This window comes from Podarcis pityusensis (genome assembly GCF_964106645.2).
Source record: "Podarcis pityusensis genome assembly, chromosome: 3".
Taxonomy (NCBI): Eukaryota; Metazoa; Chordata; class Lepidosauria; order Squamata; family Lacertidae; genus Podarcis; species Podarcis pityusensis.
In genome coordinates, this window is record NC_138026.1 from 114,956,662 (window position 1) to 114,983,436 (window position 26,775).

The 26,775-nt window shown below is 45.4% G+C and overlaps 1 protein-coding gene across 2 annotated transcripts in view; it reads right to left on the reverse strand.

Moving 5' to 3' along the window:
- Window positions 1-1,699: 1,699 nt before the first annotated feature.
- USP34 (ubiquitin specific peptidase 34) overlaps window positions 1,700-26,775 on the reverse strand; it is a 103,660-nt gene continuing 78,584 nt past the window's right edge. For both annotated transcript variants that reach the window (XM_081000771.1, XM_081000770.1), the window contains 25 exons: window positions 26,648-26,695; window positions 25,830-25,895; window positions 24,728-24,808; window positions 23,721-23,806; window positions 22,621-22,789; window positions 22,261-22,335; window positions 19,550-19,701; window positions 19,026-19,074; window positions 18,827-18,931; window positions 18,680-18,724; window positions 16,797-16,901; window positions 15,824-15,971; window positions 14,929-15,563; window positions 13,688-13,845; window positions 12,619-12,697; window positions 12,328-12,454; window positions 12,082-12,189; window positions 10,960-11,064; window positions 9,314-9,438; window positions 8,739-8,862; window positions 7,686-7,765; window positions 6,721-6,861; window positions 4,954-5,100; window positions 3,684-3,843; window positions 1,700-2,962 (listed from right to left, as the gene is read on the reverse strand). In XM_081000771.1, the coding sequence (XP_080856897.1) occupies window positions 2,355-2,962; window positions 3,684-3,843; window positions 4,954-5,100; window positions 6,721-6,861; window positions 7,686-7,765; window positions 8,739-8,862; window positions 9,314-9,438; window positions 10,960-11,064; window positions 12,082-12,189; window positions 12,328-12,454; window positions 12,619-12,697; window positions 13,688-13,845; window positions 14,929-15,563; window positions 15,824-15,971; window positions 16,797-16,901; window positions 18,680-18,724; window positions 18,827-18,931; window positions 19,026-19,074; window positions 19,550-19,701; window positions 22,261-22,335; window positions 22,621-22,789; window positions 23,721-23,806; window positions 24,728-24,808; window positions 25,830-25,895; window positions 26,648-26,695 (3,726 nt within the window). In that variant the 3' untranslated portion in view covers window positions 1,700-2,354. The remainder of the gene's footprint in view (window positions 2,963-3,683; window positions 3,844-4,953; window positions 5,101-6,720; window positions 6,862-7,685; window positions 7,766-8,738; window positions 8,863-9,313; window positions 9,439-10,959; window positions 11,065-12,081; window positions 12,190-12,327; window positions 12,455-12,618; window positions 12,698-13,687; window positions 13,846-14,928; window positions 15,564-15,823; window positions 15,972-16,796; window positions 16,902-18,679; window positions 18,725-18,826; window positions 18,932-19,025; window positions 19,075-19,549; window positions 19,702-22,260; window positions 22,336-22,620; window positions 22,790-23,720; window positions 23,807-24,727; window positions 24,809-25,829; window positions 25,896-26,647; window positions 26,696-26,775) is intronic.

Genomic DNA, 26,775 nt, shown 5'->3' on the forward strand with positions numbered 1-26,775 from the left:
TGCAGAAAAAGGGCATTCTTGTGTCATTGCCCTCTGGATCTCTTGTGAAGGAGGCACATGAAGAAGAGCCTTCAATGATGATCACAGGGTCCAGGTCGTGAGAGATGGTCCTTGAGGTACTGCAGTCCTGAGCGGTTTAAAGCTTTATAGGTCAAGACCAACACTTTGAACTGAGCCCAGAAACTAACTGGCAGCCAGTGGAGTTGGGCCAGGATCAGTGCAATATGCTCAAATGGTCTTAACCTAGCAACCAACCTGTCCGCTGAATTCTGCACCGGCTGAAGTTTCTGAACTATCTTTAGAGGCAGTTCCACGTCTAATGCATTGCAGTAATCTAACCTAGGGGTTACCAGAGCATAGAACAGACATTTGGAGCACAGCAGAAGGAAGCTGATAGAATGCGCTCCACACCACAAAAGTCACCTAAGCCTCAAGCAACAGCAAGATTTCCAGAAGTATCCCCAAGATGCGCATCTGCTCCTTCAGGAGGAGTGTAACCCCATCCAGAGCAGGCAGCCTCCCATCCATCCGGTCTAGGGAATTGCCCACTAACAATACCCATATCTAAGCAGGGCTGAAGGGTCGCGGGTGGCACTGTGGGTTAAAACACAGAGCCTAGGACTTGCTGATCAGAAGGTCGGTGGTTTGAATCCCCGCGACGGGGTGAGCTCCCGTTGCTCAGTCCCTGCTCTTGCCAACCTAGCAGTTCGAAAGCACGCCAAAGTGCAAGTAGATAAAAAGGTACCACTCCGGCAGGAAGGTAAACGGTGTTTCCGTGCGCTGCTCTGGTTCGCCAGAAGCAGCTTAGTCATGCTGGCCACGTGACCCGGAAGCTGTACGCCGGCTCCCTCGGCCAATAAAGCCAGATGAGCGTCGCAACCCCAGAGTCAGCCACGACTGGACCTAATGGTCAGGGGTCCTCCTCTTTAAGCAGGGCTGAGCTTCAGTTTGTTGGCTCTCGTCTAGGCTATTGCTGAGGCAAGACAACGTTCCAATACATCCACTGGCTACCAGACTGGTAAGACACGCGGGAACAGTGGGAGGAACCAGCTGGGGAACCAGCAAAGGAAGAAAGGCTCAGAGCCCAGGGAATGGTGGTGGGAAAATGATGGGTGGTCAGATTGAAAAGACTGGGAAGAGGTGTTGGAAGCTGATGGGGTAACCGGGCTCAGTGACCTGGGTGAGTCTGGCAGAGAGAGGTCAAGCAGAAGCAGAATCCAGTGAGTGGGAGAAGGGAGTTGGGAGAGTGAAGTCATGGGTGCCCCCTCCCTCTTACTCCCAGAACCAGAAGTGTGAAACAGGAAAAGAAAAGACAGGAAACAGGAAAAGCAAGTGGACACAGAGTGACTGCTTGCATGAAACCCTGGGGAGGCGGCGACATAAGAAAGTTGGGGAGCAGGGGCTTTTAGTCTCTGCAAATGGTTTCATGGAGTAGGACCTATGGGGCATAAGCGGCTGTGCTCATTAGGCTTGAAACCCAGGCAAGTCTCTGAAGATAGGTGGGTCAGACAATCTGGAGGAGGGGGCATATGCAGAATATGAACTTATTCTCCCAGAGGGAGAACAATAAACAAGAACTGGGTCCAATTTATCATATCCCAGACTAGTTCCGAGTCATCCAGGTGAGGCTCTTAGCTTGCAGCTTTGGTAAAAAATAAATAAAACTGGAGCACTGAGGCAACATATATAAAAACGAATGAAAAGTCGTCACAATCAGTTTAATGAAGTGCACAGAATAGCAATCGGTCATGTCAATAAAAATAAAACAATTAATTTTACATCAAGTGTGCTTTATTTCCTCCACAGGTATTCTGTTAAATAAAGCACCATATATATATATATTTATATATATACTGTCAGGCCACAGCTAGAGGATTCTTTACAGAATCAAATTTCTTGTGGTTGTTTAGTATACAAGTAAACTTAATTTTGATAATAAAAACCACAGCGATTGGAGGCAATTTGCCTCTATTGTAAGGTACAAAACTGGCACAGAGGACACCATATTATACACAGTAAAAATGCCATCAGTTTAAATTACATCATACAGGGTGAGGAGACCCTGTTCTCCCAGACAGCCATATTAAATGAAAGCCACTACAGTGAACTTTGAATTACATAAAACATATTCATTATCTGATTGCCCTTTAAGAAAGTGTACGGTAGATGCTAATTTTTTTCCTTTTTAATCTGGAGTTCTGCCTGACCAAGAATTAAGCATATAAATTTAATCTTGCAATTCAAGCAGAAAGCACTGGACAAACTGAAGCACAAAACAGAAATAAGCAAAACTTATACAAACAGCATTTTTGAAGGGGGGAAAAGACTTTAAAAGCAGACATGCTCCTCTATTGTCAAGAAGCAGCTTGGTTTCCTTTGCCAGATATCCTCGAAACCACATGAATCGTAGACTCAATGGTCCTGCAAAGGATGTCTAAAATGTCTTGCTGCTGCTGCATGTGACTCAAGAGTCCTCTGGAATGGCTGCAACTGAGCGACAAGCCAGACTCGGGGTCCTGCGAAGGTTGACCTTCACAATTCTTCAAATCTGTGAGGTCAGACAGAACAGCAGAAATGGATGTGGAGGGGAACTCTGCGTCATCCTCAACAATGTTGGAATCCTTCGAGCTCGGGGGCTCTTTCAGCTCTTTACATTCTTCAAACCTACCGCTGCCTGGCTGCTCCTCCCCATGCTGCGACCGGGCAGCTAGCATCATGTCTTCCGAGAACGAAGACGGAACTTCCATCCGGTACTCTTTAACGGAGCTGTTTTCCGGGGAGGGCAGGTCCTGCTCCGTGCCCGGGTCAATGATCGAGGAGTCTCTTGTCTCATTATCTGAGGTGCTAGTTGGAGTCAAGGCCTCCCTAGGTTCAGTTTTCAGATCACTGATGCAACTGTCTACTGTGTGCTCCTCGTCGCTGCTAACCCGTCTTCTTTTTACTGGAGTAGCTCCTTCATCATCTATAAGGTCAAAATACAGTATGCTGTCATATACATATCTGATTTGCTCCATAGCAAACTTCTGACACTCAGGGCAAAGGCACTTTTTCCTGAGCTATGTTTCGCTCTTAGACTCAACAAGAGTCAAAAATTGTCTTCACCAGCTACTAGAACTATGGGCAAATGCTTGCAACTAAAAGATAGCTCAGCTAGCCACCCACATTTGGCTCTGGAGGTGTCCAGCAATTGATATCCCTTGGCAAGGGGAAAAAAGCAGGCTGCCCTTGGGTTAGGAAATGGGACTGTGCTTTCTAAGGAATCCTCTGGCCTCCTGGGTATAGATGCCTATTGTGAAGGCATCTGTAACATCTTTACCCAAGAGGATGTCATTACTCATATCCTGGATGTGTTTATGGCCAATATATGGGTATCCAAGTCAGAGTGGGAGATGCCTCCAACATGACGCATGCTCCGAAACACAGGCTATGGCTTGATTTGGACACAGCTTCTGCTTACCTGTGTAGCAACATCAAAGCGCTCCAGTTTTACACCTGCTTAACCCAGTTAGCTGCTTTAAAAGGGGGGGGGTGCTTGGCATTTCATGGGATACCAGTAAGAAGACTGGGCAAAGGGGCAGCAAGTAATCAATATAAAGAGAGTTAGTGAAATCTGAAAATGCAGTTAAGAGAAGCCAAATCAGCATCTAGAGGGCTGGGGAGTCAAGGACCACTCCAGAACAAACCTTTAGTTTTTCTTTCTTTGGCTTCTTGCTCCTGCAGCGAGTTCTTCTGTTGTTGGCAAGTCCTGCATTTGTTTAACAGTTCTTGCAGTGTTGGAATTAGGGCAGCGTTCAGCTGTTTTGGGGTGTGCACGGAAAGCAGCAAAGTGAGGGCTCGAAGGTCCTGGAAAAGAAAATCCAGAAAAATCCACTTACTTAATGAAGATCCAGTTCTTAACTCTGAAAGATCTGACGTGGGAACATTGAAATGCTGCTGAAAAGATTGTAAGATGTCTGCATCCCGGCAGAACGGACACCTGAATCATATTATACTATGGCAATGTTAAACAAGCAACTTGTGCTCCGATGATGAACTTAATAGGATGCCATGGGAGAGGACAGGCCATACTGACCACATAGTTTTATTAGGGCTCCAATGTTCAATCAAATTAAAAACAAATGTTTAAGCAATTAATAAGGTGCCCTGGCTACACAGGAACATTTCAATTTTTTAAAAATTTGAAAGGTAAATATATAAAACACAGCATCTTAAAAGAGGCACCCTCACCTCTAGGCATGATGTGTGCTATCGCATATGCACACATGAATGATTTGAATGAACACCAAATATGCTCACTGCTTCACTTTTTTTTTTACCCATATGAAAATGTTTGCTAACTGAATCAACGGCTTAATCAACTAAAGCCTGCATGATTATCTTCACCCAGCCTCCTCAGAACAATCTGAATGTCTACACAGGGCTCACTGAGGGGTACTTGCACACATTCATTACTTCTAGCTACATGCCCTGGCTTCCTTATCTAAATTTTGCCAAGTCATACCAGTGAAGTCTCAGCTCTGGTTCAGAGGTAACAGTATTAGCCCAATAAACCATGGTTTCTCAAACTATCTTGTATACCTTCTTGTGTTCCCTTGTGTGCCTGATTTTGGCGCCTCTATTTCTGCTCACTAAACTGCAATATCCCACTAGGTCTGAACCGAGAAAGTGGTGGTTTAATTGCTGATTACAATTCAGGACGTGAGACCAGCATCAATCCTGGTACAACTCCATGTGCCATTCTTTTTCCAACTTGGAATACTGAGAGCAATTTCCCCTGCCCATCTCAAAAAGAATATAGCAGATCAACAGACTGTATAAAGGCATTTTTTTAAAAAACAACAACAGCAACTCAGTTATGACTTTTGGATACATACACTGAAGGCACAGCAGAATGAAAATAAACCTCTGGTATTTATTTTAAGCCGAAAGGGAGGGGGAAGAGAGGTAACTTACCCCATTTAAAGTGGAGCTTGCTTTAAAAATTTCAACTCGCTGATTGGCGAAATCTGATTCTAAGCTCTGATACTGGTTGATCAGATTTGTAACCAAATTATTGATTACTCCAGCACAATTTGCTTCAGAAAAAACCTGCCCTTGCACCTGTAAAAAGATTAAATATGATTTTTAAACTTGGCTCCTGAGACACAATTAATTCAAGTGATCACAGTGCTGCTGTCAACACAGCTATGGAAGTGGTATGTGTGCTTTGATATTCCTTCATTGCCAGGGGTTGGACTCGATAACCCCCAGGGTCCCTTCCAACTCTACAATTCTATGATTCTGTGACTTATTTCAATTGGTCAGTGGACTGCAGAAGTAGCAGCCATGTGTGTATTCTGTCCTCACGTTTGTTAGGAAGTGTGTGGATTTTCTTTCTTAGATAAGACGGAAATACGAAACACCTTTCATCCCACTCCCTCCTGAACAAACTCAGCAGAAGCTCTATCCTTCGAGCAAGGTGATTTGTAAAGTAAAAGTAGGCTCCACCTCAACAAGCATCCTACCTACCGTCTAGGAGTCCACCCAGCAACTTACAACTGAGTGTTCCTTTTCTTCAATCACACCAAGCCTATGTGTAGTTCTAATTCAGTGGTTTTCAACCAGCATGCTGTGGCACCCTGGGGTGCCTTGTATGATAGTCAGGGGTGCCACAAACAACACTGGCCTGTCCCTCTTTCCTTCCCTTCCTCCTCTGATGCCCTCTCATCTCAGCCTCCCAAAAACTTGCAGACTGTGACATTAACATGAGTGCTGGAGGTGAAATAGTTAAACAGGTTACCCAATCAGGAGCCAGGGGGTGGAGTCAGAGGGACTATAAAACCAGCTCTGGGAGGGGCAAAGGGAGGAGTTCGTTGGGTGGTTGGTTGGCGTGAATTGGGATAGTGTTTGTGGGCAGGTTGAATTAGTGTAGCGAAATAAGCTGAGTCAGGAACAGTTAGGGGCTAGGAAGACAAGTAAATATCTGAGAGGTGGTTTAGTGAGTGAGAGCAGGTAGCGGAAGTTATAGGTCTGGATAGGCACCCCATGAATGTAATTGACCGATACCGTTTATGAAACCCCACGCTTGTTAAACTGCAAGAAGTTTATGTTCCAATTTAACCCTGACTGGACTCAGTATTGTACCAGGTAGGGCCTGGGTGGTGGCAGCGAGAAATAAAGTGATGGCACAGGGATCAATAGACGGTGAAAGGTCCGGGGACCCTGTGTGATTGGGGACCCTTCCTCCTCTGATGCCCTCTCATCTCAGCCCTTTCATCTGAGCCTCCCAAAGACTTGCATGACTGTTTGTTGTTGTTGCAGCAGCAGCAGCAGCAGCCCTGGCTACAACCCCCCCCCCCGAGGCAAAATGTGCCTCTGGGGCTGGCCAGAGAGTACTTCCCAGGTCCCTGTGGGGCAGTGTGAGGAGGCACCTCTCTTTAGGGCAGGGGAAGGGGCAGCGACAGCGACTGCCCAGAGGACTCCCAAGGAGAGGGGAGAGGAGGCTGAGGGAACACTCCACAAGGGAGAGTGATTGAAAAGGGGTGTGGGGCTGCCAGCTCTGCAGGCAAGGGGTGACGTAACTGCGCTCCTGAGCCCCACAGGGGTGCCACAAAAAGAATGTAGTTGGTCAAGGGAGCCGTGGACACAGAAAAGGTTGAAAACCTCTGGTCTAATTAATCTGAGTCAAAGCTTTGCGAGGGTGCGCTGAGCAACTCACACACAGATGCCTGATGGACATACCTTGAGAAGAAAATGCGTTAAGAAAGTGTACACAACGTTGTTATTGAGAAAGGTCCTTTCGTCCATGAGGATGCATTTAATGTATTCTGCAAACACAGGGTCCTCGCACAGGAGCTTGATGCAGTTCTTTGACATGGCAGACTGAAGGGAGAAAGAAAAGGAAGGCTTCAGAACCGGTGCCAGTTTTGCGTTGCTGCTGGAGACAACGGCTGCAGTCTTTCGCACACATGCACTTATTCACTCCAGCAGGGCTTGCGAAGGCAGCTTAGCAGAGAAGTGCTGCACAAAGTTGCCACGGTTCCTCAGCACTTGCAGGCCGCTGTACAAAGCACAAGGTGCTTGCATAGGAAACAGCAGCACCTGCTCGACTGCTTATAGCTAGAGCTACATTGGTTCACAGTGGGACGTGGGTGGCGCTGTGGGTTAAACCACAGAGCCTAGGGCTTGCTGATCAGAAGGTTGGCGGTTTGAATCCCCGCGACGGGGTGAGCTCCCGTTGCTCGGTCCCAGCTCCTGCCAACCTAGCAGTTCGAAAGCACGTCAAAGTACAAGTAGATAAATAGGTACCGCTCCAGCGGGAAAGTAAACGGCGTTTCCGTGCGCTGCTCTGGTTCACCAGAAGTGGCTTAGTCATGCTGGCCACATGACCCGGAAGCTGTACACCAGCTCCCTCGGCCAATAAAGCGAGATGAGCGCCGCAACCCCAGAGTCGGCCACGACTGGATCTAATGGTCAGGGGTCTCTTTACCTTTACCTTACATTGGTTCACATGTGGTAAATGGGAAGCTGGTCTTATACAAAGTTAGACTCTCTAGCCACCTAGCCCAATGGTGACCCTCCAACTGGCAGCAGCTCCCAAGAGTCTCAGGCAGGCAGAGGTCTTTCACAACATCTGCTACCACAGATCATTTTAAGTGAAGATTGTCAAGGACTGAGAGCTGCTTGTGAAGCACACAACATTTTACCTGAGTCTGGCAAAGCTCAGTCCAAAGTTTGGGAAACAAAGCTAGATGAAGAGGCAAGCCTTCATATGCAACAAGGACACCTACAATTTGGAAAGAGAAGCAGCAGCAATTTCAGCGGGTTGGAACATTCTCCAAAGGTTTAAAACATTTTAATTCAGATCATGATAAATGATCAGCAATATACAAAAAAGTTATAAGGGCTCCCTCTTTACTGTCCTTCCACTGGCAGGTGAAGACTGTTTTATTCTGACAGGATTGGGGGAACTGGCTGTTTTTAAGGAAAGAGAATGCATTCATTGAATTTATATACCGTCCTATACCCAGAGGTCTCAGGGCGGTTCACAGAATAAAATCAAAATACATCAACCACAAAATACATAATAAAAATAAAAACAACAACCCAATAACCCCCCAAAGCCACATTTTAAAAGGGCTGTGCTGTTTTTACTATCTGTATGTTCATAGATTTCCTTTACCGTATATAGCTTTAATTCTATAATACCTTAACTACTTAACCATCGTCGTTTATATATTTTTAGCTTTTTTATTTTATCCATGTTATTTGAATTTTTGTAAGCTGCACTGAGTCCCAGTTTGGGGAAAGGGTGGAATATAAATAAAATTAATTAAATAACAAACAAACAAATGGAGATTTTTCCTTCCTAGCCTGAACTTCAGGAAGGAAAAATCTCTCCTTTTGTTTGTTTGTTATTTAATTAATTTTCTGCACTGCTTTCACTGTTATTTAAGGCTAGGTCTTAATGGGTTGGCAGTGTAACAGGGTATCTCTCTCCCGTGAGCCTGGTCAGCATCTCCAATGGTCAGGCACAATGAGACTTGTAGCCCTGCAACTCCCGGAAGGCTATGGACTCCCAATCCCCCACCCAGAGCCTTACAATGAAAGATTTGCTCAATGAAATGCTCAGGTACACTTGAAAAGGAAAGGCTGTAAATACACTGTTGCATTTAGGCTCTTGTTTAAGCAACAGCTGCCACCGAAGGCCCCCTCGGGTGCTGAGATTCTTTATGGAGGAGCGTCACTTCTGTACTTACTCATCTTTACTAAGGTCTCCGTGAACTTCTCACAATTGATGGCAACTCGGCACAGCAGATGGATAAACTGATGATACGAGAAAAAGTAATCTAGCAGCATGCGGTCATAAACTTCATCTTTGCCCTGAAGATGTAAGGGAAACGGGTTTATTGCCGCGTGGTTTCAAAAGAGTGGAAGTGGAAAAGCAACTAACTGGTGAATGTCTCTGTGCACGTATCTGAACTTAACCCTTCCCCTGCCCACGACTTCCCCACTTCTCCTAAGCCACCCTCAACTACTGCACAAAGTTTAAACGTATTTGGAACCCTGCGTGTCTATGTGAAAGAAAGATTTGGAGAACGGAAGTGACGGGTGAGGAAAGATTAAGTATTCTCCATCCTGCTTCCAAAAGCAGTTTCCTTCTTATTAACCACAGCAAACTAGTTGCCAGCATTTTGTTACATGCACAGCATTTAACAGCCGTCTTCAGCACCAGTGGTGAGCGAAGTCCACAACTTCCAAGGCACAGCAGTCTTGGAGCCTCACTCAACCCCACCAGGAATCCCGACAAGAAGCCCTTCTCCAACAGATGTACCTTGCTGGCTTCAACCATAGTAGGCAAGAGGCACATATTAAGCTCAGGGCGAGGTGGGCGGATGTTACTTTTGCCTCCTATCAATTTCAAATTTTCACGGCATGGGAAGTAAGGACCAAGAGACACTGAAACAGAAATTAGAGAACAAAAAACAGGCATTTAATCTATGCAGCTTGACACTTACAAGTAACCAGTAATATTCTTAAAAACAAAAATGTGTGTGTGTGTGTGTGTGTGTGTGTGTGTGTGTGTGTACACACACAAGATCCAGACTCAGTATTTAGTTCCATTCAAATTTTTAGCACTTTCCTTGTTATAGCATCCCAACCTGAGGCTGGAGCCAGAAGGTCAGAAGCAAACAGGAAGCTTCCAAGTCTTAGACTGATGGGAAAGGTGCTGGCTATGGAAGTTTGTCACTTCGGTTGCTGTTCATTCGCAATCCCTCCCCACCAGCTGCTTTGCAACCGCTTGACTGGAAACCTGCTCTTGAAGGCAGGCTGGGAGAAAGCGACAGGATTAAGCACCTCCCTCGCGTGTTCTTTCCCATCTAGGCAAATGCAACGTGAGAGGCAAGCACAGAACATAGGATCCCTTGCTTGCTTCCAAACATCTTAGTGCCCCCCACCTTGAGATCTTTGCACCATCTGCCCCAGTACCGGCTATTTCCAAAGCCCATCTCACCTGCTTGCTAGAACAGCCACCCTGCCTGCCCACCCAATCCTTGCTGCTTTTCGACACCGTGGACTCTTTCCCAAAACCTTGCTTGTTCTGCAGAAACTTTCCTTAAAACTTCCCATCACCACCTCCTCAAGTGCAACCCAACTGCAATGATTCCCATCAACATGTAGCCATGTTACCAATATCATTTATTGACAGGTTTATAATTTACCCAATTGTTATCCAAGCTCCTTGGAATGGGAGCCTGCTTGATGACAAGTGGCAGTCATGGGCAAGCACTTGGGCTTAGATATCGACCCACCATCTCACCCTCATTTGTTCCCAGGTGATTCCTGCTCTTTATTACTACCTCTCCTTTATGTTCTGACGCTGTGATGAACATTTATTTTCATTCAAAAGGTTTTAACCTGCCTTTTCAGGGCAAATTGCCCTCAAAAGGCTGCTTTCGAGACTCTTAAGACACAATCCAATTACAAAACAGACATATACCCCAATCACCAGCTAAAGGGTTGTTGTTGTTTATTTAACTATAGAAGAGTTCAGCCAAACACAGATATTAATAAAGGTGTCTTCAGAGGTGTTTTTTTAAAGAACTGCAATGATGAGGCTGTATATATCTCCACAGGAATGGAGTTCCAAAGGCATGGGGCTACCACTGAGAAAGCCTTGGCCTAGTACCTGCCAATCTAATAGGTATTATGTACAAAGCTGCTCTGCTTTCTTTTTTTAATCAGACTATTCCTTATGTCTTCTCCCCCTGTTGATAAAGTCAGCCCAATGCAAGTATGCCTGAAATTACTTAAATAAGCCATATCCCTTGAGGTCAAAAGGGAGAACCCCTCACCTTCCTGGGCTGCCTTTTGTCTTGGGGAAAATCTGAAATCTTAGAACAATCAAATCCTGCAACAAAATCCTGGGCTAGACACACAAACAGTTAACAACAGGCCTTTTCAAGCAGAAACACGTACTTGGGATGTTGCTGTGGTGGTATGTGCAATGGTTGTGCTGCAGAAATGGAACCAGTGTGTGCAGGAAATCGTGAGGGCTTAAGAGCACCAGCTCCTTGAGGACATCTGCAAAGCAAACATTGGTTTTGCATTTTTCTCAAGATTTAGGTCTGGGGTCAACTGCTCACTTGACAAAAGTGAAATACCCGGTATAAATCTTCTATTTTAGCAAAAGGTTCAAAGAGGGTTTAAGATTACAGTTGGGACACCAAGCAGGATTGAATGCTTTTGCTTACAAGTTGGTAAGCTGAAGGATCCAACCCTGTGCTGCTTCGCAAGCCACTTTCCTGAAAGAAAGCGGCTTGTGACGTGGCAGCCATAATTCACAGGATCAGTGGCTCTGCTCAACAGCAGTTGAGAGAAGGCATTGCTCCTGCAGGGCAGGGCATCAGGCAGAAAGGAGAACCACTGTGTTGGGCCTAACTCCTCCTGATGAGATGCAGCTGCCCGTCAGGTAGAGCTTGTCCTATTCACATGGTTTTCCTGCCCGATGCCCCTGCCTCCCAACAGCCACGGATTGCTCCGGCCATCCAACCCAAATCGCAGCGATCCGTGGCTGTCTGTACCCAACTCACCCAATGCTCACGTCCCTCTCCAGATATGCCTGGTTTGGCCAAATCCGATGCACAGTTCCAGTAGCTACCACAGCTAATCTGTGTGATGCTCTTCGGACGGTAGAAATTACAGGCATGGGTGTTTGGAAAAACCTAGGTGCTTTATCTGAGCCAGATCCCTATCCTCCCCACATCCACCAATCATTTCAGGCTGAATGCATGTGTCACTGAAGAGACTAAGGGAGAAGGGAAGTATGAACTGGGCTTTAAAACAGGGGCATGAGGGCAGCATGTGTGAAAACCGCACTAGAGATGGATGGGGACCCTGTTAGCAGCCTTTGAGGTTTTTCTACAAGAGGGTCTTGACCATCAAGCCCCCTCCACTCTGAAATGCCCCCCTCCATTTTGAATGTTCTATGCCTGCATGTGGGCACCCAGCTTTAGAAAAAAAGACAGATTAATAGAAAGCTTTCTTAAATGTTAACTGTTCATCAAGCCTTTGGGCAGCACGAACCCAAATATACCTTACCTATACAAGTGTTTCTAAGTTCCGGGGGGCTGTATGAATTTAGCAAAGTTAAAAGTTTGTGGGCAAATTCTATTCGCTCCTGCCACTGGATCAGTGCTTGTTTCACATCTGCAAATACAAGAACACGGTTTGGTCATTCGACCGCTATAAATCGTTGAATTATACTGGCAATTATACGTCGGCTTTCCCCCCCCCTTTTGTTTTTAAAAGAGAAATGTAAATACAAGTAATAAATAACGCCCAAACCTTTTCTTTGCAGATATGGCCGGGTGGACTTGAGAACAGAAAGGAATATGGACAGAAGCTCAACCAGGTCTCCAGTTACGTGGCAAGCTGTGGCTTCGTGGTACATCATGTGCAATGTGTTGAAGGACTGCAAATATACATATATGTTAAAAAGTAGTGTTAGCATGTTACTAACATTTCAAAAAGCATTTATATGAATATAGTGTCCTCATATAATTTACTCTGTTATGTTTCCTCAGCACAAGTTTTTTTTCAAAAAACCCCCACAAACAATAGGAATGATATTCTTACCTCCGTCATCAGGATTAAGCCTCTGTTGAACACAACAAGAAGCCGGTCCTCATCTGTTTCTAGTAATATTCGGAAGGCACTAGGGGGAGAAAACAGTAAGGGGGAAACATGAGCTTAAGCATGCTACCATATTGTTTGTTTTAAATTATTATTTTTATTAGCGATTGTGACATTTTGAAAATAAGTGCAAGGGAGGAGCAGGCATACTAGGAGGGCAAAATGTGGCACTGTGTCCTGAACATAAGATGATCCTGCTGGATCAGGCCAATGGATCACCTAGTCCAGCAGCCTGTTCTTGCAGTGGCCAACTGGATTCTTATGGGCAGCCCAAGAGGCAAGACCTGGGAACAACTGCACCCTCCCAGTGAACATGGTGTATCAAATATAATTATTCACTCTCGATCCTGGTGACAGGCCTTGCATTAAAAATGATGATGTATCTTCCCTTCACCCCTGGAAAATGTGCTCTGTGGGGGAGAATGAGTGCCAAACAGAAAACTATGCAAACATACACAAAGGTACATAAGCAAATTTCGGCGTGATCTCTCCAGTGTTCAATGGGAGTGCAGGAGAGAAAAGGGGAAATATCCACATTTGTTTGGTGCCTAGGAAAACAAAAATAAATAAAGGGGGATGCACACATCAGCAGGGAGGATCCCAGCACTGTAGGCACTAAACGAAATTAATATTCACAAAATAGCAGAAAGCACAATGATGACTGCTTGGCTCCTTTGTACATTCTCTCCCTCTGTGTGTGCAGTTACCAGATTTCAACTTTTTATATGGTCCATGAATTTCTTTTATAATAATACAGTCATACCTCGGGTTACAGATGCTTCAGGTTGCGCGATTTTGGGTTGTGCACTGCATCGAACCCGGAAGTACTGGAACGGGTTACTTCCAGGTTTTGGCGCTTGCGCATAAGCGCTAAATCGCGCTTTGCACATGCGCAGAAGCGCTGAAACACAACCCGTGCGTGCGCAGATGTGGCGCTGCGGGTTGTGAACGTGCTTCCCACATGGATCACGTTCGCAACCCGAGTGTCCACTGTATTCCAAAAGTGAGATACCTTATTAAAGTAGTCCAGCATGACCGTCCATCTAAGCAGCGAAGGTAACAGCTTATGGTAGTTTTCTTAAACTGCTTAATGTCTTCCAGCTCTTCCTCTCTCATATCTGGCCTCTGAGCTACAAACAGTTGCATGAGGTTAAACAGCTCCTCCACAGCCTAAAGAAACCAGAACAAGCATCGAGCTAAAACAGTCACCTTAACATACAATTTTCAAGTCCTGATCATTAATTCACATTCTAGGAGCAGGGGTGCTCCTAGAATAAAGCAAATTCCAAGAATCAGGAAATTTGCACACCCAAGCATTTGCTTTCTAATGCCACATTTAAAATAAAAAAGCACTCTTGGGTTCATGTGGTTCTAATTTTTGCCCCCTGCCAATCCTATTAAATTGCCGCCCTTCAAATTTATGGAATAAAAGGTAAAGGTAAAGGGACCCCTGACCATTAGGTCCAGTCGTGACCGACTCTGGGGATGTGGCACTCATCTTGCTTTATTGGCCGAGGGAGCCGGTGTACAGCTTCTGGGTCACGTGGCCAGCATGACTAAGCCGCTTCTGGCGAACCAGAGCAGCGCACGGAAACACCGTTTACCTTCCCGCTGGAGCGGTACCTATTTCGAACTGCTTTCGAACTGCTAGGTTGGCAGGAGCTGAGACAGAGCAACGGTAGCTCACCCTGTTGCGGGGATTCGAACCGCCGACCTTCTGGTCGGCAAGTCCTAGGCTCTGTGGTTTAACCCACAGCACCACCCGCGTCCCTCTTTATGGAATAATCCCCCCCCCATACAAAAACAAGTAAATGAACAATAAAATTAAAAGATAAAAGCAGTCTAAAACTGGAAGGGGTGGGACATATTACAGGTGCCTGGGCTCTTGTTTTCTTCACCATCTCTAAATTAGGTATCAACAATTGCTGAACCCAGGCGCAAATCGAGCCCTCTCAATGCCACCAGCTGGCCTTGCAGAGGCAGGAAAAGCAAGGAGGGATTGTTCCGTTTGAAGCAAGAGAGTTTGAAGCCTCAACAGAAGGAGCCAAGCCCACTCAGAGACATCCAACACAGAAGGGAAAAGCAACTGCATTCACTGGATGGGCTCTGGGCCCCGATACCTTCTGTATCTTCCTCAAAATGGCATTCCCGTAAAATACTGCTGGCCAATCCAGAATCCTGGCTCTTATGTTACGGAAAATCCCAGCACAACACCAATTTCCCCATCCTGTCTTGTTGGGCGAAGGGACTTACCCCAGGGTACTGGCTAGCGTGTGGGGTGAGATTCTTAAAGGCCCACTGAATATTCTGATGAGAAGCCAGCTGCCTGGTGAATGCAGGGGACTGCTCACAGCACAGCCGCAGAATGCCGTAGTAGGCAGGCAGCATCCCGCGGTTAAAGAGCACCACATCCTGGTCGTCGTGGTCCGCTAGGATGTAATTGAAGGCAATGTTCTTGGTTACTACGGGGTTCTGTACAATAAGGCGCACATTCTCGGGGCAGTCAACACAGACGTTGTACCAGAAAGAGAGCAAGGCCTGCTTGTTGTGGTTGGTGGCGATGGCGGGCTCAGAGAGCTTCGGCTGGAAAAGGTTCCACAAGTCCATGAAATAGGTAGAAAACATCAGTTTTTCCGTTTTGGAAATCAAGCAGTAGGTCATGAAGCTGAAGTAGGGCACCAGTTTCGTAGTCCCGTGAACAGCAGCGTCTACATAGAGCTTAGCTCGCGAGAGCAGCCCAAGGAGCACATTATAGACCTGGTGAAGGACGACCGTGGTGTCTGGGCTAAGGGGAAGGTCCCGAGTGGGGATGTGGAGTGAGCGGGTGGATCGGAACATCTGTCGGAATGAATTGCTTGGAATGAGAGAGACCAGAAGGTAGGCAGCAGCTGCAAAGGGGAAAAAACCACAGGTGAACAGACAGACCAAACTTCACCAGGTAGAGCTTGAGTTTCATAAAACCACACATAATACAGATAGGAGAAAGGGAAACACAGCTAGACCTTCCAAATATTCAAATACTGTTAAGTGAAATAAACAAAACAGCAGAGCCCACATTCTCCCTTACAACCGCAATTAGACAACGACGAAACAATTATGCAAAAGTTAAAACCAGAAAAGGGTAATTTCCTCCCACTTAACAACTTACAGGTTCTCACTCTAGGGTAGTTGTGAGCCAAAAGAAAGCGTTCTACCCAGTTCTCCATATTCTGCAGCACCCAACTGTGGGCAAGCTTATTTCGGGGCGTCTGCACCGCTAGCCAATCCAGGCACTGAGAAGGGTTGTACTCAATCACCTAGGCAGGAAAAAGGGGGAAAATGGAAGAGTCAGCCAAACCCACAGAGACTCCTGACTGGCATTCAACATATTGTGAACATGGCCAAGACTGCAGGTATTGAACAAGGCTGCATGTGTGCTTTTCTGCAAGAGGGGTGCAGTGTCTTGCACATTTCGCCCCAGATGCAGGTATCTGATGTGATACCTGTTCATGAAACAGAGTCAGAAGGCAAGGTAGTCCTGACAGTAGTTAGCTACTTTAAGTATTCCCCCATGCTCCGAAATCTAACTTGGGGAGACATACCCCTAACCCTGCGTCTCTAATCGGCTACTCCCTTAACACATGGAAGGGAGGCTTCCTGTACAAGACAGTAGGCACAATTCAAACTGTTCACTGGTTCAGGCGGTGGAGTCCTCCCATGGGGATTTTCTGCATGGGGAGCAATTACTCGAAAATCATGCACCATGTCAAAACTTATGGACTCTGAGAGAAGACATTCAGGAACTCCAAATGTGAAGACTAAAGTGTACAGTCCTACTAGAGATCTGCACCATCTGAGTTTCATGCCAGCTGCACATAGTTCAGTGCCACAATGAAAAATATAAAAGATAATTGGCTGTTTTCTTAACACCATCTACTATCTGATGGAGGAATATGCACCCAGATCTACTGTACTGCTTGCCAAAGGCAAGAGCTACTATTTCCAGAGTTCCCAGTCAGGTGGGGAAAGGCTTAAGAGCAGTTCTTCTTGAAGGTTATTCCATTTCCACACCTTGGTGGGAAATAGATGAACAATGGCTGGGAGTCTCTGAATCTCTGCTTGATAAGCTCTGCATACTTTACCTCCCATATCCTCTGGAGGATGTAAGAAGCGAACGGTGGCATTCCAGGAGGGCCACCGGCAAATTCCATAAGCATGGTCAGCAACTTGAAAAAGGGATTGGCTGCCTGCAGTGTTGAAAATAAACAAAAGGCACATTGAAATACTGCCTATAAATCACATCAGGAAATCACAGCCATGCCTTGAAAACCAACTTTTAATCCACGATTTATTTCATCCTGTGAGCAGTTTATGTGCATTTATGCAGCTGTAAGATTTACAGCCACGACATTCCTCAGCTACTGCAAAGCACCCTGAAAATTGCTTATGGATGTACTGCAGAGGTCCTTAGCCAAGCCCTGATGTCACACATCTATTCAACTTGCCTTCCTTTGGTGGAAAGAAGAATTATACCTGCCACACTGTGCAGAGCCCATCAAATTCAGTTCATTATTTATAACTAACGTGATGTTGATGACGATGGTGTATGTGTTCACAGAGGATAAGGCTATCAATGGCTACTAGCCATGGTGGCTGCGTTCTACACTGACTGTTAAAGGCAGTTCTGGGCATCCGCCTGTCTCAAGAGACAATGGAGTGTGCCTCCAGCAGTGAAGTTAAACCACACTGTTAGCGGCACTGAAGTGACCTCCCCGGGGTGCAAGCCTGGGCAGTGTGTATGGACGTCCTGGGCTGCCCAGACAACAAGACCCCCCCCGCCCCCCCGGCCTCGCTGATATGGTTCAAAGGAAAGCAGAGCAATATGTCTGGTACAAGCTTGGCTGCAAGATGGTACAAGGCACCATCTAACCATCTTAGGGACTGCACTCTGGATGTTTGTAGGGTTTACTCCTGAGCCTTTGCCCCACAAGACAGCAGATGTTTAGCACCAGAATTCTCCTATGAATACCAGTTATTGGGAATCTCAATAGGGAGAGTGCTGTTGTACTCAACTCCTGCTTGTAGGCATACTTATGCGCATGTGTGCGTACAGAGGGAGGATTTGTGTACTGCAGAAACAAGGGGAGAAAGAAAGATGAGGGCAGGAAGGGAAGATGCATGTTTTTTCTGTGCACTGTGAACAGAACGGCATTATCCTCCATATAGGGTCCATTTCAATGGAAGCTTACCCACTGTCAGGGCAGACCAAGTATACTTTGTTCTCAGATTCAGCAGTTTTCCCCACAAGAATGAACAGCAGCTATTCATTACATAGTAGTAAGGGACAGGGCATAATCAGAGACACCAGCCTCTAAGCCATGCAATTCCACCCCAGAGTCTATTCTTTTTGCGTGGAAAATCTTGGCCTTAAGAATATATTAGCCCAGTTTCATCTGACTGGCACCTGAGTTAGGCAGTGGTGTTTCCCATCAACCCTTTTAACTTGAGAATGCCAGGTCTTTTAGGAGGGCACAAATGGAGAAATTGAGAGGAACTGGCTGCTAAAGATTTATACAGGCTCACACTAATCTGTAGAGGTATAGACGCCAATGTCAGGCCAGTAAATTGGTAAAGGTAAAGGTACCCCTGACTATTAGGTCCAGTCGCGGACGACTCTGGGGTTGTGGTGCTCATCTCGCTCTATAGGCCAAGGGAGCTGGCGTTTCTCCACAGACAGCTTCCAGGTCATGTGGCCAACATGACTCAGCCGCTTCTGGCGAACCAGAGCAGCACACGGAAATGCCGTTTACCTTCCCGTTGGAGCAGTACCTATTTATCTACTTGCACTTGACATGCTTTTGAACTGCTAGGTGGTCAGGAGCTGGGACCGAACAACGGGAGCTCACCCCGTCATGGGGATTCGAACTGCCGACCTTCTGATCAGCAAGTCCTAGGCTCTGTGGTTTAGACCACAGCGCCACCTGCGTCCCCAGTAAATTGGTAGCAATACCATAACTGTACGCACCTCAGGAGTCAACTTGGCTATAGATGTGAAAAGCATGGAAACAATCTGTAAGAGAGAAAGGAAAACTTCGATTATATATGCAACTCCAGTGCAACTTTCCCAGTAAAGCTTCTGGAACAAACAGAGTTGACAGCAGCTGATACTTACATGTTCTGCAAGTCTGTTATTGTACCGGCAAAGGCTGAATATAAGATTGCAGGTCTGCCTGATGTTTATCCCATCGCGGATATGTTGAAACAAGAAAGGAAAACCCTGAAACAAATTCGAAGGTGTCAGTACAGCAGACATTTTTTAATAAGGCACATTTGAAAACAGTAGTACTTTTCCAGCATCCAAATATATTTACCTTGCCTCCTGTTAAAGCTGCCATGTCATTCTGGGATAAAGTCAAGTGCCTAAAAACACAATTTAAAAAACCAAACTGATTCATTTCATCAATCTACCAGGCTTGAAAAAGTAAGAGTTGCTTTTCTGTAATGTTCATTCTCTCAGAGTGATCCATGCAAGGTTGCACATACAGAAAGTCTCCTCTGGGTGAGCCAGAACAGATTGTAGAGAGGTCGGACCTCACTTTGCCTGCTTCATGCTGCTGATAAGTACAATCTCTCCACTACTCTTGCTACGGATTTTGGGAGCCCCACCACCAGCCACCTCCAGTGGTCAGCCCAGCTCATTGTACAAGAGGCACCACTCAAAAAATATGTGAGGTGAGTGCACCCAGAGTTTTGCATCTAACTGCACTTAAACAAGAGTCTAAACCAGGGCAGCCCACTAAACTGAAGGCTGCCAAAAAAGGCCTCGAGGGTCATGGGTTGAACCACCCTTGTAAACCCAAGGGAGAAGCTGTGCCTGTGTGAGGCTGCTCCTTACCTCTCTGAGCGGGACTGCTCAACCAGAAGAGCTATCAGAGCTATCATCTTTTCAAGTGCAGCAGGCCTGTATTTTTCTTCTGCTAAAGAAAGAATATCTTCCTCCTCTTCTTCCTCTTCTCCTTCTTCTTCTGATAATACTTCAACTTGTGGCTAAAGGACAGGCAGGGGGACGGGGGGGGGGACAGACAACAACAACATACATGTAATTCTCATGGCAAGCTGAAAGAAATCACCTTGCAGGTCTGAGTGAGAGATTAACCTTTTCACTTTATCACTCCCTGGGATTCTCTTGGTCCAGGCCTCTTTTGTAATATGGGGTAGTGATATAAACCCACAGGATAATGTCTCTAAGGCAGTGATGGCCATATCTGGCCCTCCAGATGTTTTGGAACTACAATTCCCATCATCCCTGGCTACTGGTCCTGTTAGCGAGGTATGATGGGAGTTGTAGTCCCCAAACAGCTGGAGGGCCAAGTTTGGCCATCACTGCTCTAAGGTAATCTATGTGAAAGCCTTGGAATGTTAAGAAAGCACTAACTATAAAGGCCACTTATTATAATAATCAACGAAGTTACTCTGTATCAGGACTTAACCACAAGGGTAGCTTAATGAGAGGGCTTCCGACAGATACAAGCTTATCAGGGGATCCATCCCATACAATGTAGGAATAGGGCCTTTGGAACGCCCTCCCATTATGCATCAGACAGGTGTTGCCTTTATTGTCCTTTCACGTTATTTTTCCAACAAGCCTTTTAAGTGAAGCGCATTGACAAGAATTCAACTCCAAGCCCACATGGGGTTTGGGCCAGACCTCCTGGGCTTTAACCATCTTCCCACATTATGGAGCACCATATACACTTATAGGGACCCCTGCACTGAAAGGGGAAAGGAGACAAAGTTCGTCCTCGTCAGTGACCTTCTTGTGTAAGAACTTTCAAGGCACTCCCAGGTACCACAAAACACAGTTTACAAAAATGACTCTTAAAAAAGGGCTCCTTGATCCTTGCCCATCCTGGCTTATAAAAGCTAGCCGGGAAGGGCTGGGCGATGGGCTTCGTGGGGTGGTGAATGCTTCCCTCCATGAGGGAGCCTTCCCAGACCCGCTGATTTAGGCGGTTATTAAACCGCTTCTTAAAAAACCATCTTTAGATGCGGCCACGATGGCCAACTATCGCCCAGTCTCAAATCTTCCATTCTTGGGCAAGGTGATTGAGCGAGTGGTTGCTGAACAACTCCAGGCACGCCTGGAAGAAGCGGACCATTTGGATCCCTTCCAATCGGGATTCAGGCCTCATCATGGGACTGAAACTGCCTTGGTCGCACTGGTTGATGATCTCCGGCGGGCTAGGGACAAAGGTGAGAGCTGTTTCCTAGTTCTGCTGGATCTCTCAGCGGCGTTTGATACCATCGACCATAACATCCTTCTGGACCGTCTTGAGGGGCTGGGAGCTGGGGGCACTGTCATACAGTGGTTCCGCTCCTTCCTCCTGGGCCGTGTTCAGAAAGTGGTGGTGGGGGATGAGTGTTCAGACCCCTGGGCTCTCACTTGTGGGGTGCCTCAGGGTTCTGTCCTCTCCCCCATGCTTTTCAACATCTACATGCAGCCGCTGGGAGAGATCATCAGGGGGTTTGGGCTGGGTGTTCATCAGTATGCAGATGATACCCAGCTCTACCTTTCTTTCAAATCAGAACCAGTGAAGGCGGTGACAGTCCTGTGTGAGTGTCTGGAGGCGGTTGGAGGATGGATGGCGGCAAACAGACTGAGATTGAATCCTGACAAGACAGAAGTACTGTTTCTGGGGGACAGGAGGCGGGCAGGTGTGGGGGATTCCCTGGTCCTGAATGGGGTAACCGTGCCCCTGAAGGACCAGGTGCGCAGCCTGGGAGTCATTTTGGACTCACAGCTGTCCATGGAGGCACAGGTTAAATCCGTGTCCAGGGCAGCTGTGTACCAGCTCCATCTGGTACGTAGGCTGAGACCCTATCTGCCCGCGGACTGCCTCCCCAGAGTGGTGCATGCTCTGGTTATCTCCCGCTTGGACTACTGCAATGCGCTCTACGTGGGGCTACCTTTGAAGGTGACCCGGAAACTACAACTAATCCAGAATGCAGCAGCCAGACTGGTGACTGGGAGCGGCCGCCGAGACCATATAACACCGGTCTTGAAAGACCTACATTGGCTCCCAGTACGTTTCCGAGCACAATTCAAAGTGTTGGTGCTGACCTTTAAAGCCCTAAACGGCCTCGGTCCAGTATACCTGAAGGAGCGTCTCCACCTCCATCGTTCTACCCGGACACTGAGGTCCAGCACCGAGGGCCTTCTGGCGGTTCCCTCACTGCGAGAAGCCAAGTTACAGGGAACCAGGCAGAGGGCCTTCTCGGTAGTGGCGCCCTCCCTGTGGAACGCCCTCCCACCAGATGTCAAAGAGAACAACAACTACCAGACTTTTAGAAGACATCTGAAGGCAGCCCTGTTTAGGGAAGCTTTTAATGTTTGATGTAACATAGTATTTTAATATTCTTTTGGAAGCCGCCCAGAGTGGCTGGGGAAACCCAGCCAGATGGGCGGGGTATAAATAATAAATTATTATTATTATTATTATAAAGCTATTTCCATCATTTCAGCGTTCACTTAATATGTGGTCAACATGAGGTGTGTGGAAACAAACATTATCACTTGGTCAGAAAGGTGAAAATCTTAAGACTTACATTTTCAGGTCCTTTGGTTCCCATGTAGAAATGGACCATTGTTGATATGGCTTGCAGTGAAAGCAAGAACTGGCTCTGGAAACAGGTGAAAATTATTGGAATGTGTAAGCAATACAGTATATTTACTGATTCTAGTTATTTATGGCCCACCTCCCATCCCAAGGTTGGCTTTTCTCCTTCTCTGACTATATATAATGAAGGCACAAACATTTTAAAAATGTGTACAGTAACAAAAATCTGAGACAGCAGATGGCACAGCAGCATGGTCACACACAAACACACACACACACACACACACAAAATTCCCAAATAGAAACTGCAGAGTCCACAGAGAATCAGACCAACCAAAGCTGCACTCACCTCCTCTTCTCCCATTTTGGCAAATTCATAAAGAAAGGCGAAGTACTCTGTGAGATGTTTACTGTGAGGTTTCACACCATGCTCCATAATTGACAAGAGAGTCTTCACAAAGCGGGTTACGCACGAGCGACTGCCAATATCTTCCACAGGGCCATCCATGTCATCCGAACTGAAAATACATTTCAATTTGAATCATTCAGTGTATTGTTAAAGACTCTGCAGGCAAAAGCGACCTCAGGCCAATCTAAAGGGATGTTCAGAGATTCCATGTTTATGTGCATACTGCATTATCCTCAGGCATTCTATGTACTACAGCTAAGACTGAAATTCTATGCACAGTTACTTGGTTTAAAAAAAAGTCCTACAGAACTCAGCAGGACATACTTCAGAATAAAAACATGCATAGGATAAGGCTGAAGATGACAAAAAACAGTCTACAGAGGGAAGCTGTTTAGAACTTGTTCCATTTTACTGTCTTGTGACCACGCAGCAGTATAAAAACAAAGGAAACAGCCTGAAACAGAAAGGTCTGATTATGTATTTCTTAATGCTTTCTAATAATAATAATAATAATAATAATAATAATAATAATAATAATAAATTTTATTTATATCCCGCCCTCCCCAGCCGAAGCCGGGCTCAGGGCGGCCAACAACAATAAAATAGTACAACATTCTAAAATCATTTTACTATAAAATTAATTCAAATCAAATTGATGGCAACCATTAGGCTAAAGTTCTGTGAATATTGCCAAAGGAGGGAGTCAGGCTGTGCCCTGACCAAAGGCCTGGTGGAACAGCTCTGTCTTGCAGGCCCTGCGGAAAGATGTCAAGTCCCGCAGGGCCCTAGTCTCTTGTGGCAGGACATTCCACCAGATCAGAGCAACAGCCGAAAAAGCCCTGGCTCTAGTTGAGGCCAGCCTAACCTCTCTGTGGCCTGGGACCTTCAGGATGTTTTTGTTTGAAGACCGTAAGTTCCTCTGTGGGACATACCAGGAGAGGCGGTCCCGTAGGTACGATTGCTTTTAATAATAAAACAAGCATTTTGAATAGCTGAAATAACTTTTAAGAAGAAAACATTATCAGGTAAAAATGTTTTACCAGTCTTCTATTCCTGGCTGCAAGTAAAGATGAGCATGGACAGGCCTAAGCCGCTGAATCACGTGAATACACAAGCGCTGGAACATCTGTAAAATAATGAGTTGGAGGGTGACTTTGTTTGGGACTTCACAGATAATTTTAATAGGACTTCAAAAAAGAATTCTAGGACTACAATGTTCAAAGAGTCAGCCATGGCTAAACCGATCTTGTGTTTCATGTACCTAAATACCACTTCACCCATGACATTATAGAGCTGGGACAGGGAACTGGTTTCAGCCAGAAGGCCAGATTCTGGATCCCCCAACCTTGAAGACCTTCAATTCCCACCAGTTAAAAGAGGGATACAACTGGCTGAGATGTTTTAAGTGTAAATGTACGTGTTTGCAAACATATACATCACGCACACATAAAGTTGCAGGCAGCAACATTGATATGTTAAGAAAAAGCCACAACCCACAGTAGGAAACTATATGTAGCACAAATTGGAAGCGTCATAAAATACTGAGCAAGCTTTCGAGTTTCAGAGTGGATGTCAAGCCAACCAACAGGGGAAAATGTCTTGAATGGGTTGTATACAATGCTGTCTGTGTGAGCAGGCTTCCACTTGTTGCAAAATGGCACATCTAAAAGTAACTCTTCTGCAATCCATTTTGTACATGGATTTCAATTCTCAGGTGAATATGTGCACCCAGGTCTTCCTCGGTATAAAAGCACGCCCAAAGCTGCCAAACTGCTTCAGAGCTAATGTCTTGGAAAACGATGAAGAACACTTCAACTGTATAGAAGGATTAATTGTGCAGGCAGACTGAAGGCATTAAACATTCTGAGGGCTTAAATGGCTAAAATTAATTATAGCCTACTAGTGGACAGAGAACACAGCAGCCCAAGATTTTCTGGGAGTAACAAGGAAAGGGAAAAGAACAAAAATGGCTTCACACAAGAGACAGTTTAATCTCAAACAGCAACAACTATTTTACATGGCAGATTGCATGGCCCATTTTGCTCACCTGTCTCACAATCTGATTGGGACATTTTATTAGAATCTGCATGGGCCACCAGTCATCATCAGCCATACGATCCAGAAACCACTGGGAAGAAAAAAACACGTTGTTCACAATTCAGCTTACACTCTATTTTAAGTGAAACAGTCTTTTCTAATGTGTTATACCTTAATAAAGCTGTATGGTATGTTATAATAATTAATTAAAGAAGCATTTGTGTAAAAGCCCCAAAGTGATCTAGCAATTATTTACTACCAGGGAAGAAGTGGAGGAAACATAACAATCACAGAGTTTTATTGGGGGGCAGGGGAGTATCACTCCATGGCCAGAACTTACAGGTTCCTTTTTACAGTGGTACCTCAGGTTACATACGCTTCAGGTTACATACGCTTCAGGTTACAGACTCCACTAACCCAGAAATAGTGTTTCAGGTTAAGAAATTTGCTTCAGGATGAGAACAAAAATCGTGCTCCGGCGGCATGGCGGCAGTAGGAGGCCCCATTAGGTAAAGTGGTGCTTCAGGTTAAGAACAGTTTCAGGTTAAGAACGGACCTCCGGAACGAATTAAGTACTTAACCTGAGGTACCACTGTAATTTGAACGGATTAAGTTACAGAGTTTTCTTTACATAAAGAACTTAGCCTTCCCTGCCTTCTAGCAGAATGTGATCTACAGTGATGAGCTAGAGCCAAAGTCTGAATACAGTGGTGCCCCGCAAGACGAATGCCTCGCAAGACGGAAAACCGTCTGGATATAATGTAGGTACTTTGGACCACAAACTCCTTCAGCCCCACTCCAAGGCTGCGGTGTACCACACCAACATATCTGCAACTTTTTACGTCCTTCTCATACATTTGTGTCTCACCAAAGGCAGTTTGGAATATCAACATTCCCTTCTTACAATCTTACAATGTTTTGCCTGATCCAAAATGTTTACCCTTCCTTTTAGTCTACATCATAAAATGAAGGGAAAAAATCCTTCAAGAAATGCTAGTAAATGCTTAATTATTGTCTTAGGTCTCCTCTAAATAAATATATTTGGGGAGAATCTATCATATTCATCTCTTACAGCATAAACTACAATAAAAAAATGTTCATTTCAATCTTACCTCACAAGCAGCTTGGCTGTTGTTAAATTGTTTGGTTAACAGTTCGATCCACTGAAGCATTGTAGGCTAAAGAGAACAGAACACTAAATGAAACCTAAAAGTGGTATTGCGTGGCTACATAAAAATAAATGTAGCCTCTAAGTTAAAAGAAACAGGTATCTCACAAGGAATTGTTGGTGCCCTTCCACATCTTCCTTACTGTTTCCTTTAATAAAATTGTTTGTGTCACATGCTAGAGTCATCTTGGGATATACAGTCCAAAATACAGTCGTACCTTGGAATTCAAACTGCTTAGTTGCCAAACGTTTTGGCTCCCGATCGAAAACCGGAAGTGATTGTTCCGGTTTTTGAACATTATTTGGAACCGGAGCATCCGAAGTGACTTCCATGGCTTCCTAGAGCCAATCAGAAGTCGTGCCTTGGTTCCCGAACGTTGTGGAAGTCGAACGGACTTCTGGAATGGATTCCATTCGACTTCCAAGGTACGTCTGTATACATTCATTTGCATACCTTGTGCATTAAAAACACATTTAATTTGCTTATGAAACAATATAGTCTGTGTATATGGATTAATCTTGTATGAAGTCTGAAGTAAAGATGACCAAATCTTGGGGAAGGAAAAATACACATACAACAAATTGGTCCACGCTGCTTCAAAGGGTTTTACAAAAAGCCATACATTTGGAGCCTGAATCAATGTGTCATTTGAGGCAAAATCAATTTTTATTACAAATTCTGCTTTGTTTTTATTTCCACAAACTGAAGGGCAGCAATTTTTCTTAAGCAATTTTATGCCTGTGTTATATTTAGCAACGTACCTTTTCTTTTGAATGGATAAATGTTTCGAGGACAAAAGAGGTGCTTAACTGTAAGACAAGAATTGACAGTCACACAGAGTGCACTGAACCAACAGTAAAAGATGGGCTTTAAAAATGTGATAAGGAAT